Here is a 14299-nt window from a genome sequence, read left to right on the forward strand (position 1 = left end):
GAGGGGCATGAAACGCCGTTATCGCACTTCTTAAAAAGTGTTCTTTTTTATGGAACTGTGCACACAGTCCTATCCGACTTATTTGTAGAATTCGGTTTTAAGTTATTTGTCTTTCTTTTATTATCGTACTACGTACCGTTTGAACAACTTTTTCAATTTAAAAAAATATAATCAACTAATTCTACATTTTACTATTCTTCTTCCGAGGGAAACAGTAATTTCGCTCACTTTTTCCCACTCGTTGAGGATGAATGCTGAAGTGAAGGTAACCTAATGCACAAACTTAGGAAAGCGGCAGAAATCATCTAAGCTTCAAAATAAATATAAACCATCTAGACTCTTAACTAACAACAAACTTTTAATATCTATTTTGTTTGAAAATATGCGTTATTGTACCAAAAGAAATGACAGTGTATGGAGCAATAGGCATATTGAGCCGACCCAAAAAAACCAATGGTACCGAACAAGAGATTGTACTGATTTGCTGACCAGAGGAGAGCGGCCGGTGTAAGTACATGATTTTCAATCGTTCGTCAATCACAGTCCGAACAAGTCGCACCGCACGAATGACCCGCCAAAAGTCGCTAAGCCATCTGGAACCGTTCTACAAACGAAACAACAATCTTTTAGTACGATGGAATGATGTTTGCAGTAGTGGAACGGAACAGATTGTGTCGCCATCTCGCAACTGTGTGTTATAGAATGACAAACTCTATTGCTTCGTCCTCTTCGTCATCATCATCGTCGTCATTGTCGCGATCAGAAGTGGCGCTCGCAGGACCGGCGGTAGTCGATGATCGGTACGCTGATAGATGTGCATGCATTGGCCGATGGGATGGAAGGTCCGCACGCTGGTCACTGCTTTTCCCACGACAAAACACAAACATCGGATAGTTCCCCACAGCCGCACTTGATCCTCCGGCGACAGCATCGGTGTTCGCAACGGGCGTCAGAAACTGAAAAGGTACTTTTATAAGTTGACATTCACTTTAATAATTAATAATTGATAGCTTACCGGCTTCACGCCATCAATGAACTTGTAGAAATCCTTTTTCGTTTCGCAGTAAAATCCGATGCAACAGCTAGGATCCATCTTGCTCAGCTTCATCTTTCTCGGCGATTTACAGTGAAACGAGGCAACGGCAAAATTTTCCTGATTTACGTCCACCATGTCTTGGCAGTAGTGCGGATCGAGATGAATTAGTTTGTCCTCTGAGAAACGAAAAATCCAACGAATTCATTTTCATTGTTGCTACAGTGTGCCCCACATAGTGTGCAAACAACCTTGATATCCGACGAAGTACAGTGAATGCTTCGGCCGCCCTCCAATAATGCCAATGCAATAGTCTAAACTGAGCATCGCTTTAAGGCATTCGTTGTAGATTGGGTTCAACTTCTCGGTTCCAAGACGGAGTGGGACGAGCAGGATCAATGATTTCCAGTGCATGGCGGCAACGCTTTCTTCCGACCCGGGTGGCGTTTTCAATGCTTTACCGCTCTCGGCAAGAGTTGCTTGAGTTTCCTTCTTTTGCCACGGTGCTCCGGCAGACGGTGCTGATATAGTGCATTCATCGATAATATCCTGTATGTAAACTGAAGCAAAACATAAAATGATTGATGAACGCATGAATCTAACACAAGTAACAGTTAATCACAGCTCCGTTTACTCATCCGATACTGCAAGCCATCGTAGGGAATTCCATGCAGGTTCGTGGGGAAAACACACATCGCACTCACCGGCACAGTCTTGCGCAACGTAAACGTTGATTCCATCGAGATCGGCGATTTCTTGTGCCGCCAAACGAACGGCTTGTCGCAGCAAATGAGCAACAGCTCCCGGGCCGTACCAGTCGCCCGGTTTTTTGCCCGACGCCTTTCCCAAGGCCACCAACGTGTGGATGGAGAAGGGACTCGTTTTCGATGAAGTGTCCCCAAACCAACGGATCACCTTTCGGTGGATGTTCTCTTCGTACGCGTTGAACATTGAAACGTCCCAGCGCCAACAGCGTCCCAGGAAGTGCGTCATTAAACCTTGGGCTAGCAGCATTTGGCCACTCCGTATCATGCAGCCCCAGCCGCAGTCGGAGGTGTAGTTTGAATCGTCCATCGTTTGAAACTCGCGCCTGTACGTCATCCAGACACGCGAAATGAAATCGCGCCGGAACGCATCTATTCCTTCTTCCTCAACTATACCCTCCGGACTGCTGTCCTCGATAGCGTCTGTGCCTGTTTCTTCCGCCGGGGAACTAGAGTCATCGGCAAAGTATACTGGAGGCGCGGTCTGCACGAGCATGGCCGTACTGCTCAATTCTACCGAGCTCTCCATCGACGGCACCGGGGTCACCTTCTGGTGGTAGCAGCGGCCAAGCAGCCAGAGCGGTTGTTCTTTCGAAAAGTTGGTTTTCATTTTGTAGCTCCAGCCAAATTTCATGTTATTCCACATGGTCAACAGCTTCGATTCCACTTTTCCCTTAAATTCTTCGCTTGGCCCACTGCCAAGGGCACCAGCTGCGTATGGGCCACGCATCGGGCTCGAGGAGGCCGACACTGTTTCATGGCGATAAGCTGGATGCTGTTGAAGGGATACCTTTCGACTACAGTTCTTTCCGCCATCGTCACTCGCACCTGCGGCTGCATCACGCCCTCGACCGTCGCCCTCCGAAACACTACGGAAGTGTTGCGGTGTTACCGCGAGCTTGTTGAACCCCGTTCTATTTAGCAACACGTCGTAGTTCATGCCCCTCGAAGGTGTTCCGAGCAGCAGTGATTGTTTTTTTCGTCGTTTCCCCGTGCAGATCACTTATCAGGTGACACAGTGAGAATGAATGACCGTGAAATATACATTCGCGAACTCGCTGTACACTTTCACGGCGCCCACGTTCTTTCCGCGGTTCCGCTGTCAAAATTTCTATAGTCTCAAATAAGACTACATTTGCATCGTACAGAAACGTGCAGTAATTAAGCGTACCGATGCTTAATACCACTCCTGTTTGTTTTACTTTGTGTAGTAGTCGTATATTTTCCCAACCTTTTTCTTCTTTGCTCACCCCACAACGCAAACTGACAGCTGACAGACAATCAAATGTCACAACAAAACAGGGTGACGCGAAACTTACCGTTTGATCCATGACTCAAATTGCACCTTGCAGAAAAGTTGAACTGCTTACACCAGTTTTAAAATTAACTTAACGCTTACAGAAAAAGAAACATTTTACTGAGAAACATCATCTCAACAACGCTTCCTTTATTAGCTGCACTACCGCTGGATTGCAGCAACAATTTATCTGTCTACAAGCAACGGTTAATTGTTCAGCTTCATGTTTTCTTAGCGACTCTTCGAATCGGAGATCAATACTTGCGTCGTAGCGAAGATGGTTGTGTTTCATCATTTGGAAAAAGCTACAATTTTCCAACCGAGGCACTGGCCTAACGAACGGTTTACTGTCTTCCAAAAGCGTACTCATCGCTTCCGAGGAAAGATACCCGGCAGAATAGCGTTTTCTGTCGGGGCGGAGAAGCTTGTTGTATTTTTTTTGATGCGTAAGATAGTCTAATATAGCAAATGATTCCTTCAGCCCCTCGTCACCGCTCATCGAATCCTGTAAAAACGATTGATTAGAAAAGGATTGCAACGGATTGTGGAATTAAAATGGTTTACCTCATTCGGATTGAAAATATGCTTTTTTACTGGCAGCGGCAGGTCCTGGCAAATGTCCTGAATCAAGATCTTGGTGATACATTCGGAAAGAAGGCCCTCGATGTCGTTTTGCTACTGACAAAATATACATTTAACTAAGAACGATAAGATGCGCACGAAAATGGACGCTTACCAAAGGTAACCAAGTATTGAAGTTTAACGAGGGTTCCAGAGTTTCCACATAGTGCCACCATCTCGGCGGAACAATCAAGGCCATACCGGGTTCCAAAACGACATGGTACGCTTGATTTTCTACGTCCGTTAGATCACCGTACGACGAAGGACTATAAAAGTTTTCCTCGCAGTATACACTCGACTCTTCGAATGGTACGCGCACCGGTGTAAGCTTTGCCTCCGGTGGAAATAAAATCCAAGATTTTTTCCCGAAAACTTGTACCACTATGTTGCACCCGTAGGTATCGTAGTGACCCGGAGTGTGTGCATTGGGTGAACTAATCCAAAAGGAGATGTCCTCGTCGACGCTCGGGAACCCAAAGCAAGCAAAGTTTATGCCACTCCTACATACTGCCGGTAGTTCCGAGATATTTCGATAGCTAAATGAATTCCACCGTCCGGCGATATCTGGCTGGGGCTTGCAAATATCGCTCATACTCATCTTCATTTCAGTACGTGCCCTCTCCCATTGCGGACGGCGACCGGCTTTGACGGGACATCCCTCAAACGCTACCAATTCCTTTCGAGCACAGTCGTACTTTTCACACCACTCTTCGAATGTAAGCTTAAAACAATCCCACGGGACGGTCACATTTAACACCACGTGCGGAAGCTCTGCATTAAGTACGATATCTCTCAATTTATTGGGATCCATTAATTCACCGGACTCAAGTTGGTTTATTGTTTACATGAAATAAAACCAAAACACGAACCCGCCTTATGTTCAGTTCTTCCTCTTCTGCTGAAGCTGAGTGACAAAGGACATGACAGTGACTTGTTCCGCTTTGGTGTGGACCAATAAAAACAGTCACAATGTTCATTTATTGAACGAAAACGATTCAGGGTACCATAGAAATCGAAAAGGACAATTTTTCTACTGTTGGGATTATTAAACTTTTGGTATGCTTCCATTTCATGGTTACAAATTAGCTATGCAATTCAATTGATAAAATTTCCTGCATGGCATTTTGAGTGATAGCCAATTCAGTGCAACTTGACGTTTCTTTCCATATGCCTTTCTTACTGAGCTGCTAAACATGTTCTCTATCTGCGCGTCTCGTATTTAGGGTCGCTAGACTACTGCCAGTTTTTAAATTCAACGCAGAATCTGTAGTGATCATACTTGTTTGGGAGAAGATCAGCCTTTGAAAATGCAATCAGTGAACACGACGAAATTGGTAGAGAACCAGCAGCAAACCAGCATCAAAACACTTTCAGCATCACGAAACCAGAATGTATCAAAAGCTTTAAGTTCTTCTATCGAAAAAACGTCTAATAAAATGAAAACCGAATTATCAGGGAGTCGCGAAGCCTTTTCGTCGTACGTAAACGAATTCTTCGACCCATTGACAAATCAAACGAACGATATAGCAGAAACATTGAATGCAGATAAACGACCTATAAACGACGCACGGCAAAAACTATCAGCGTCGGAAACCACTTTATTGAAGACAATGGAATCGGCGTTTCAAAGTGCAAAGAAAATGTCGTCGCAACGAGATGATTTCCTTAAACAATGGAATACCTTGAGTAGTACGGTGAAGAAATAAACTCTGAACCGCTCCCGTTAGTGATCCGTTGGACGATGCAGAGCGACGTTACATAGATTCGTAAGTATACGTTTACTACGACCCCACACGAGTCGCAGGCTACTTATACAGCAACGTATCACATCATCTTGTCTTTCCACGAACAGGCATATTGCTGAAAAGCAGTTTGTCGTTATTCAAGCCATCAACTCACGCTTCAATATATTACCACCGAGCGAATGTCCACAGGCCAGCACGAGAAAGGCACCCTGCAGCATGCGTAAATTCATCGGTTGCAGTTTTTCATTTGCATCTGCCTTTTTCTTTCCGCCAGAGCCATCTGTGCTGCACTCAGAGTTGGTGGATTTGGTTGAACGAGCTGATTCCTCCGAGTATGAAACAATACCGTTGTGTTGGCCGAACATACGCTCGTATTCCGCGATGGTAATTTTTTCTATAATACCAGCCTCAAACAGTCTCATAATGCTACAAACCGGAAATAGCATAAGAATAATAAAACAAAGTTTGTATCACCACGACTTAACGAACAGAACTAGCCTACTAAACTTACACAACGTTCAGGCTGTCCAAAAAAGGACAACCGATTTGCACTGCAAGTGCGGAGTAACGGGTATACAGATTCTCGCTCAACTGAAAGCGATTGGCTCCGTAGCGTTTGGTGTTAAAGTACAGTGTTTCACGACCACCAAATACCGCAAATTTGGGATCATTCTGTAGCATGTGAATTCCCTCTTCGACGGAGCGCACCAGAAACGAACCGTTGGCGAATCGTTGCCGAGTCAGGTGATAAAGTCGCTGCAACACTCCCGTAGAATTGACGAGCGCTGCGTGGAACGCACTTTGCCTTTCGACTAACAGCTGATAGTTTTCGTTTATCATCCGCTGCTCCAAACGGCCGAGAGTGTTGATTGGACTTTCCCTGGCTGGTCGCGCAAGTTGCGACGTTAGCTGGGCGGAGTAGACGTCTCCCAGAACATATGTGGCACAAAGCCACAGCAGGATCGAGAAGAATCGCGCAAGATGTCCGTCGTAAGGTATGTTGGCCGCTGTTTGTTAGAAACAGATAAATCCGTTGTTAATCCAATCTTTTCAGCAAAATTTAAATTCTACGTACACTGCCTCAGGTAAACATTTATAGTATACCAAATACAACGATCTATAGATGGATATGTTGGCAAGCTACGTATTAGTCGCGACTGCTGTTCCGGTATGTTACCATAGCTTATTTCTTGTATGTAGCGTGCATTATATAAAGCCGGCTTCCGTTGAAAAAAATTTGTCGACCGATAAAATGGCCGGTTTCGGCTACGAAGCGACCGTTTGTTCCAACGAAACGGTGTGGAAATGATCAAAAATAATATTGGCCCCGAAATTATAATCGTAATGATCAATGGTGGCCAAACAGTCACTTGAAATGGGCGAACCAGTGCCAAGGCTTCATTCAGCTTGCGTGGCGCGTGCGTTACAAAAGCTGCCGAGTCAGCCAACGTAAAAAAGGAAAATTCAGCCGCCTTCATACGCTCCCAAGTTACGGCCACATCACCAAGGTACAGTTCCACTTCCCTGCGCTGCAGCATGCCGAGTGCGCCAGAGAAGCTTGTGTTGTCTTCCGTGCTGAGGGCTATTCCTTGTATTTTTTCCGGTGGCTCCACGTACTGGAAGGTGAAATTCATTCGTTCGGCTATGAGCTGCATCAAGTTATGATCGCGGCCACCTTTAACCGTGAAGTATGCGTCTTCATTATCAACATTGCGGTCGAGTTCCATTTCGTAGCCAACGTCGATGCCTGAAATGTTAGTGGAACCACCCCGGGGGCTACTGTCGTTTCCGTAGAGAACGAAATGCCACGGCGGTTTCTAAAGACCAAAAAATCGTATAAAATTGTTACCTTCAACAAGTGAAATAGTGAACAAATAGGTCTTAAAAAACACTCGTTTTAACTTACGTGAATTACAGGAATGGTAAAAATACGTCCCTGGAAGTTTTTGTAAACTTCCGCCGGAGTCGGCAGCAAAGGCACGCGTTTGAATGTCTTATCATTTCCATCATACCAGTTAGTGCTCAACATCTCACCCCTGTTATCGGGCTTTGCTTGGTTGTAGAATATGCGGAAAATATTTTTGCGTGGATTAGTAATGACCGCAATGCGGAATGGTTCCTTCAGCAGGCCACTGTCCAGCCGTCAGGACAACTGTGTCGCTCCCCAGTAGAATATGAACAAACTTAGTCTATGTGCCAGCTGCCGATGGAAAATATCGTGGACCATTTCTTCTGGATGGCAAAACAAAAGCGACGTGATTTCAAGCGATTGCTTTAGGTTGTCCTCTAAAAAGTCAAAGTACTGCCCTGGATCGTAGTAGACGCAGGTGGGAATGTTATGTTGGTGAATCATAACGGTTAACTTGTCCAGTCGATCGATTTTGGTCTCATTTTGCACTAAAATCACCAGTGATTTGGGTGCTAATAGGTTTACCATTTCCGAGATACCCCGAATCATTCCAGACTGGTTAGATCGCTCGGCTATTTCCCAAAATGTTCTTCTTTCTGACGATACTTCTGAAATCAAAATGTGATGAAAATTTACTTACTAACTTACGTTTGTACGTTTACACGTACGTTTACAGATTTTGTTACCTCCGCATGTAATGAAAATAAGAATGGCTACGAAGCAGAGGAATTCCTTCATCATTCACGTGCCACTTTGGGAATTGAACTGTACCTTTGGTATACTTCTGCCCATCTTATATAGTAAACCTATGGTGTTATACAATTCCACTTTAAACTCATCAAATATGTAGCTTCTGGCGTGTCAAAGAAAACAGCTCGGGCCATTATGCTGCCTATCAATCAATCTTAGCATGAGTAGCGCAATTATCAAATAAAACATATCACACAAAATTGAATTTTCAACAACGTGTTGAAACGCGTTTAATACACGTTCGACAAGTTCATGCTGGTTAATGGCGTGCGCCAGTTCCGGTTTACTAAAAACTGTCAACAGTGCGACTGTGGAACACTTGATTCTTTTACACTATTTTCGTTTGCATAAACAACCTTAAAGCATCCTCTCAACAATAATTTCATGTTGAGTACTAGCTAATTTGGTAACACTTTTGTCACCAGCGTTGCTAGCAATTAGCGAGTTTTTTTATGTCATATTATCCAAAATCGCAATAGTTGATAATTTTTAGTTTTAATTAGTAAATTTATTCAATTTAAGTCCCAAATGCATATAGTAATGGTTTTACGATAGTTTTTCATAAGTGATTTTATACATACAGATGTGGTGGTTGTATCTGTAAAAGAAACCCAAATTCGTTATAATTAGACTAGAAACTACAGTAAACAAAACCTAAGCCCACCGATCGTTTTTATTGATAGATTTTATTACCTATTAGTGGTACACGCCAGGATCTGAAAGTTGTTTATTTGTATTTTTTAAACAAAGTTCATGAGATGTTCAATTTAAATCAAGCCTCAAAGATTTCAAACCATGGATATTAGATTTAAATCAAACATGTTCTTTGAAATGCCTATCATATCCAACTCTTGTCACCGATTATACTTCGGCTTAGAAGATAATTATCACACGCTTACAGCATACGAGTTGCGCCCAATGTGAGAATCCCACTTTGCTCACGAAATAGGATAAGACATAAATAAATAAGTTTGGCTTTTCCTTCGTAAAGAAAACCACATTGTACATTTGATTACGCACCTTTCACATACATTTTTGCTATAGCGTGCTTAAATTTAATTTTTCTTTGCGTAGATGAGCCATTTATGTGAATGTTTCTATCGTTTCACAATGAATGCTTTAACGTCCATCGGACAAAAACTGACATCGTCCGATAACATCGCATCCTGAGGTTTCAGCAACGTCAGCAATGCATTGAAGACATCATGCCCTTCGGCCAAGTTTAGCAGCTTTTTAATGTTCAACTGGAACGCCAAAACAAAACCAAAGAATTATAAAGCATTACAGAGTAAGTGCAAATCTTTCAGTGAACAGCGCATGCTTACCAAGCCTTCCGCGTTGGCTTCCGAGGCACAATCGTCGAAGTTCGTCCGATGAATAACGAGCCCAACGGGAACCGTTGTCGATGCCGGCGGTGCTCGAGGATGCTCATCTCGACCAAAGCGGACGTGCGGCAAGCTGCGCATTGCGACAATCTCCATCCCTGGTTCTAGTGGTTCGTGTCGGCCGCCGAACCCCTCGTTCACCACTCCCGTCCAAAGGTTTTCATTGAATATCAGCTTATCGAGTGGATGAAGCAAGCTATGCATCTGACCGTAGGCTGCTGGGGATAAAAACCCAGCTGCGTATTCCGGATCGGGTCTTGTACACGATTCACGCGCTTCAAGCACCAGTCGGAACAGATGCAACACCGGTAGATTGTCCTGAACGCCCTGCCCGAGGCCACGATCGTCGTCACGCGTTAGCTGTCGATCTTGCATGATTTCCAATTCACCTGAACTCAGCGACGAACCCCCGAGTGGCTGGCCGCTTAATAGGGTAAGTCGGTAATTTTCATCCTCAATGAACATCGCCGAAGGTACGGGATAGTAGTTAGCTTGCAGTGGTAGCTTTTGAAATCGTTTCCGTTTGATCATCTGCATTGCATTAAGATCGGTGTAGAAGGTGTTACCACTGGCAATGTTTGTCTGCAGTCGCATAATAATCTCCGTATTTTCGCGACGCCCGATATCAACCAAGTTACGTATCTCGAGCACATTGTCTCGAAGGATGGTGTGATGTGTGACAAACGGTAGACCTGCGGTTACACTCGCTTCAAGCGGTCCCCTTAAAACCAATACAATCGGATGTTCGTACGTCATCCGTGTGGCGTTGCCAGCTGGATGGAAGAGATAGGCCCCACTCTTGCCGGAGCTCAGCTGCATTCCGTAACGATAGAATTCGAGATGAACCGGAATCGTGGCCTGATTGTTCTCGATTGTGATCGATTTCAGCATGCCCTTCGAGGTGAAGGCGGCACCAGGCAAACTGTTTTCGTCGACGCGTAACGAGACTTCACGTGGCACCGCAAACTCAATATCCTCCGGATAACCACCCGCAAGGTTCGCGGTGAACGGTGCCTTGGACAGAATACTTACCTTCGAATAAGTTACACTCCTGCAATGAAGGGAGAAAATGATTTTCATTAGAAAAAAACAGGCCAGCACTACCGGATGGTAACGACACATACGTGGATTCCGTGGCAGAATTGCGGAAATTGATGGTATAGACGCTCATACCGAGCGGGGGAACGGTAGCTCGGAAGAGCAGCCGAAATTTCGTGTTGGAAGGTTGTGGTTGACTAACACCATCGGGGCGCGTATGCCATGACCAAACGGGAGCAATTTGACAGGGAACGACGGCTTCTCCCTTACCGTCGCGAACCATCACGGAAGGAGTAGCAACATAGAACTCGACGATTTCGGAACGCACCTGTGGCAGCGAGTTGTGCAACACGATCTGTTTAGTTGGTAGCTCTTCGCCTACGATGATTGTAGGCCGGCTGCTGTCGGAACCGCTCACAGGGCGCGAATCATCGATCGAAAGATAGTGAAACGACGGGTCTGGTTGATAGACGGATGGTTTCGTCAGTAGTCGGTACGTGGCTTGCTGCATTACAAACTTGCACTCTTCAATGGCACGCGCCATACGCTGGGCGTAGTCTTCTACCACATGATCTTTCGCCGTACCGGTGATACCATCGTGGTGCTGAAACAGCGCAAGTTGTTGGCGAGCGTACTGCAAACGCTTCTCAAGCAATGTCCAGTCCGAGGACGGTTCCCAATTACTCCAGGCGTGCAGCATCTCTGCCGAACGAATGTAGTGCAGTAGTATGCGATCCTGCCGCTTGTGGAATGGTCGAGACGTGTAGTAGCCACTCCAGTAATCTTGATTCACGTCACAGTACGTGAAGAAATCTCCTGAAAGCGACGGAAATGGTTGCATAGTTGTTGATGACGCTCGGACCGCATCGAAATAATCCTGCAGCGTGGCAAACCGAGCGTTTACGTTCAGTGACGGCTCGTTGTTGATGTAATCAAACAGTCGCTCGTAGTTGACGCGCTGTGCTTCCCACTCGCTGCTGGTTGTGTAGCGGAAGTCATCCCCAAGGGGAATGAGCACGTTGCGGGTCCGATAAAGGACAGACTTTTTACGCCACTGGTCCACAATCGCCTCAGCCCGCTCGGCGACGTTCTGCTCGGTTATGGGACGCGGCGGCACCTGCCAAGGACAGTTAACGCCACTATGAGGCAGGCGTTTAAAATCAAACTGGCAGCACACCTTTGGATCAGGGCCGCAGGTATGGGGAACGTCGTAAGAATAAAACGGCATCATGTGGGTAAAGAGATCCGTATCGCCCCGTGTGTCCCACAGCTGGCGCCATCGGAACTCGAGCTGCTTGTTTTGCGCAAGATTCTTTTTGACGATGTAGTGCGTCCGCTGGATTAGCAGATTTTCGAAACCGGACAGTTTCAACAAGTAGGGCATGGTGGCCGACTGGCCGAATGGATCGATCGACCAGCTTGAAATGGGTGTTACGTTTAGGTGCGTTTTCAGCCACGTTTGTCCCTCGGTCAACTGCAGCAGTACCGCGTACCAGTGTGAGTTGGCCTCGTCCGCCATCACCCACCCACCGGTGACGAACTCTAGCTGACCTTTTCTCACCAACCGTTTCACAATATCCTTTTGTTCCGTCTTCAGTTGATCGTACCAGTAAGCGAAATAACTTATTTCCGCCCAAATGAAGCGGAGTGCGGGGTTTTCATCCAGGTGCCGTAGCATATTAGTAAAGATTGCCTTCGTGGCGCGTTCGTAGTATTCAGCAAACGTTTGGATCCAACCAGGATCGTTGTGACTGTGTGGCACCACAAAGACGTTCAGCTTATGGTGCTCATTCCATTGGCTTGGATTATATTTGACCGACCAGCCTTGTTTCCATGCACCTCCATCGGTGTTTTCGAACGAAACTTCGTCGTACAGGTTCAGCATTTGAATGTCCGGCCTGGGAACGATGTCCGCGCGCAGAGGGCACGTCCCCGGTCCACCACCATTAGCATTGATGACCGATTCCTTTATCATCTCACGGTCGCCCAACAGTGGTGCGGCCTTGCCGCCTTCGCCGTATGCCTCATCACCAGCGTCGACCGCACCCCGAATAGTGTCGATTTGTTTGCGTATATCTCCAAACTCATTGTGATGTTTGCTCAGCCCGTTTTCGAGCTGTTTTATTTTATTTTCCAGATAAGTGAGATCCGGATTCTGAGTAATACAAACAATGGCATTAGAAAACGAAAAAAATGTCACTTGTAATTACTTACCGCGCGATCGGAGATTGAATAATTTAGTACAATGTAAAGGACCAGAAATATCAAAAGTGTAACTCCGGAAAGAATTAATACAAATTTTCGTCTTATTCGAACCATGGTAAACAACTATCAGCCACAACTGGTCGACGTCTGGTCTGGAACCTACGAAGAAGGGCGCTACGAAGTTCTTATCAGAACACCTATCAAGTAAAGGTGTGTGCTGTAAAAATATCAAAAAGGAGTGCAACAAAAAAGAAAATGTTAGCTGTTCATGCGGGTTCGTGCCTCCGATTGAATTGAACGTTTTTATTACACGTTAAGAAAGAATCGTGCATTGTTTTCACGCTATCTAATCTACAAAGGCCGGCGATTCGACGGTGTTAAAATTTTACTTTTTGGTGTTTTTGTGGGAAGCAGGCTGCTGGCTTAAACACTGAATGCTGATGAATACCTTTATTCTTGGTGGAACATGCCAAAGGACGAGCAACAAACTTTGTTTTGAGAGATTTTACAAAAGCGCGACAAAATTTTCAGTCAAAACGAAACTCGAAAGTTTACTTTTCTTTCCACGGGTACTTCCCTTTCCACTGCTGTCGGCAGAACGTTGGCGAATGTCAAAACAACCCACCCCGAATGGGAAAATCGGCTAACAAGTTGAGTTACTTTTGACATCTGGCTAACCGTTGGGCCGTTGTGTAGATTTCGAAAAAGGGTGGATGTAAATCATCACATATTATGCTCTGCGGTGGACCAAAAAACTAGGTGGATATTTTGGTCGTCCATGCTCCATTTGGTGCTACATTTTCCCTGATTAGAAAGAGATCTGGCTGTCCTCTTTGTTTTCCTGTCTAAATCAGTGGTCTGATGCTAATCGTTTATGGGTGCGATAAGCGACCTTCTCTTACAGCCATTCTGTTTCTCGGTGTTAATTTTTATGAATAGTGAATCATGTACAACAATAAAACAACCTCTTTCGACCCTAAAGTGTTTCTTAGCACTACCGAAAGAAAACATAAGTTTTCGTAATCGATAAAAGCACACCTCATCGAAAGTTGTAGCACGACTGACATTCTGTGTGTCAATTTTGCTGGAACAAGAAGAAGAAGATGTTCCATAGGCGCAAAAATGAAGCAGTTTGAAAGAAAGCTGTTGTCGGCCCCGATTCCCAGCCATCATAACCCTTGGCGCACAAGGGATAGCGATAGGACAGAGTGACAGAGAGCGCTCGAGATCGTGACCAATGCTAGGAGAGCTGGGAACAACAGGAAGAACAAGAACCATTCCACACCAGAGTTGCTTGGGCCGTAAAGAAGAGTCAGGGTGACGACGAAAAAAACGTTTGAAAGAAAATGTCTTACTGCCATTGCAAGTTAAGCACAGAGTGAGCGTGTCAGTGGAGTTGGTGATGTTTTTTTACCCGGTGCGCTGACGAGTGAACCATCGATCCTGATCCTTGTGGTCACCGTTTAGGGATTGACCGTTTGCAAGAACGAGTGCATGTGCTGAGGTGCGAATATCCTCACCGTTCACGAGCACGCCGACAACCGATTCGGCG

The 14299-nt window shown here is 45.4% G+C and overlaps 4 protein-coding genes across 5 annotated transcripts; all 4 read right to left on the reverse strand.

Moving 5' to 3' along the window:
* Positions 1-100: 100 nt before the first annotated feature.
* Positions 101-2999, reverse strand: LOC131208926 (cysteine protease ATG4D). The gene is made up of 4 exons (XM_058201868.1): positions 1738-2999; positions 1285-1593; positions 1016-1212; positions 101-956 (listed from the first exon to the last, which is right to left on the reverse strand). The coding sequence occupies exons 1-4, from the start codon at positions 2735-2737 to the stop codon at positions 696-698; spliced, it is 1767 nt and encodes a 588-aa protein (XP_058057851.1). The 5' UTR covers positions 2738-2999; the 3' UTR covers positions 101-695.
* A 225-nt stretch (positions 3000-3224) lies between these two features.
* On the reverse strand, positions 3225-4588 carry LOC131207434 (HSPB1-associated protein 1 homolog). Its single transcript, XM_058200045.1, has 3 exons — positions 3831-4588; positions 3659-3769; positions 3225-3599 (listed from the first exon to the last, which is right to left on the reverse strand). The coding sequence occupies exons 1-3, from the start codon at positions 4524-4526 to the stop codon at positions 3225-3227; spliced, it is 1182 nt and encodes a 393-aa protein (XP_058056028.1). The 5' UTR covers positions 4527-4588.
* Positions 4589-5438: 850 nt separating this feature from the next.
* On the reverse strand, positions 5439-9152 carry LOC131207435 (ionotropic receptor 40a). The gene is given in 6 exon segments (XM_058200046.1): positions 5439-5575; positions 5630-5886; positions 5972-6467; positions 6536-7277; positions 7367-7977; positions 9140-9152. Coding segments are annotated over 6 exon segments (2256 nt in total).
* On the reverse strand, positions 8776-13308 carry LOC131209180 (alpha-mannosidase 2). Of its 2 annotated transcripts, none has more exons than XM_058202180.1 (5): positions 13196-13308; positions 12757-12964; positions 10629-12697; positions 9445-10555; positions 8776-9363 (listed from the first exon to the last, which is right to left on the reverse strand). In XM_058202180.1, exons 2-5 carry the CDS (start codon positions 12859-12861, stop codon positions 9217-9219), a joined length of 3432 nt encoding a protein of 1143 aa, XP_058058163.1. In that variant the 5' UTR covers positions 12862-12964; positions 13196-13308; the 3' UTR covers positions 8776-9216. The 2 variants fall into 2 exon arrangements, with proteins under 2 accessions (XP_058058163.1, XP_058058164.1); XM_058202181.1 differs by having other exon boundaries at positions 13058-13196.
* Between the last annotated feature and the right edge of the window lie 991 nt (positions 13309-14299).

This window comes from Anopheles bellator, chromosome 2 (assembly GCF_943735745.2).
Source record: "Anopheles bellator chromosome 2, idAnoBellAS_SP24_06.2, whole genome shotgun sequence".
Taxonomy (NCBI): Eukaryota; Metazoa; Arthropoda; class Insecta; order Diptera; family Culicidae; genus Anopheles; species Anopheles bellator.

Excerpts from the sequence above, each read along its gene's own strand:
- LOC131208926 (XM_058201868.1), bottom strand. The coding sequence starts at position 2,737 with ATGAACTACGACGTGTTGCTAAATAGAACGGGGTTCAACAAGCTCGCG. Across the intron at positions 1,594-1,737 it reads CGTTGCGCAAGACTGTGCCG|TTTACATACAGGATATTATC; the intron begins GTGAGTGCGATG and ends GTTTTGCTTCAG. Across the intron at positions 957-1,015 it reads TCATTGATGGCGTGAAGCCG|TTTCTGACGCCCGTTGCGAA; the intron begins GTAAGCTATCAA and ends GTACCTTTTCAG.
- LOC131207434 (XM_058200045.1), bottom strand. The coding sequence starts at position 4,526 with ATGGATCCCAATAAATTGAGAGATATCGTACTTAATGCAGAGCTTCCG. Across the intron at positions 3,770-3,830 it reads TCAATACTTGGTTACCTTTG|CAAAACGACATCGAGGGCCT; the intron begins GTAAGCGTCCAT and ends TTTTGTCAGTAG. Across the intron at positions 3,600-3,658 it reads ATATTTTCAATCCGAATGAG|GATTCGATGAGCGGTGACGA; the intron begins GTAAACCATTTT and ends TCGTTTTTACAG.
- LOC131209180 (XM_058202180.1), bottom strand. The coding sequence starts at position 12,861 with ATGGTTCGAATAAGACGAAAATTTGTATTAATTCTTTCCGGAGTTACA. Across the intron at positions 10,556-10,628 it reads AATTCTGCCACGGAATCCAC|GAGTGTAACTTATTCGAAGG; the intron begins GTATGTGTCGTT and ends CCTTCATTGCAG. Across the intron at positions 9,364-9,444 it reads AAGCCAACGCGGAAGGCTTG|TTGAACATTAAAAAGCTGCT; the intron begins GTAAGCATGCGC and ends TTGGCGTTCCAG.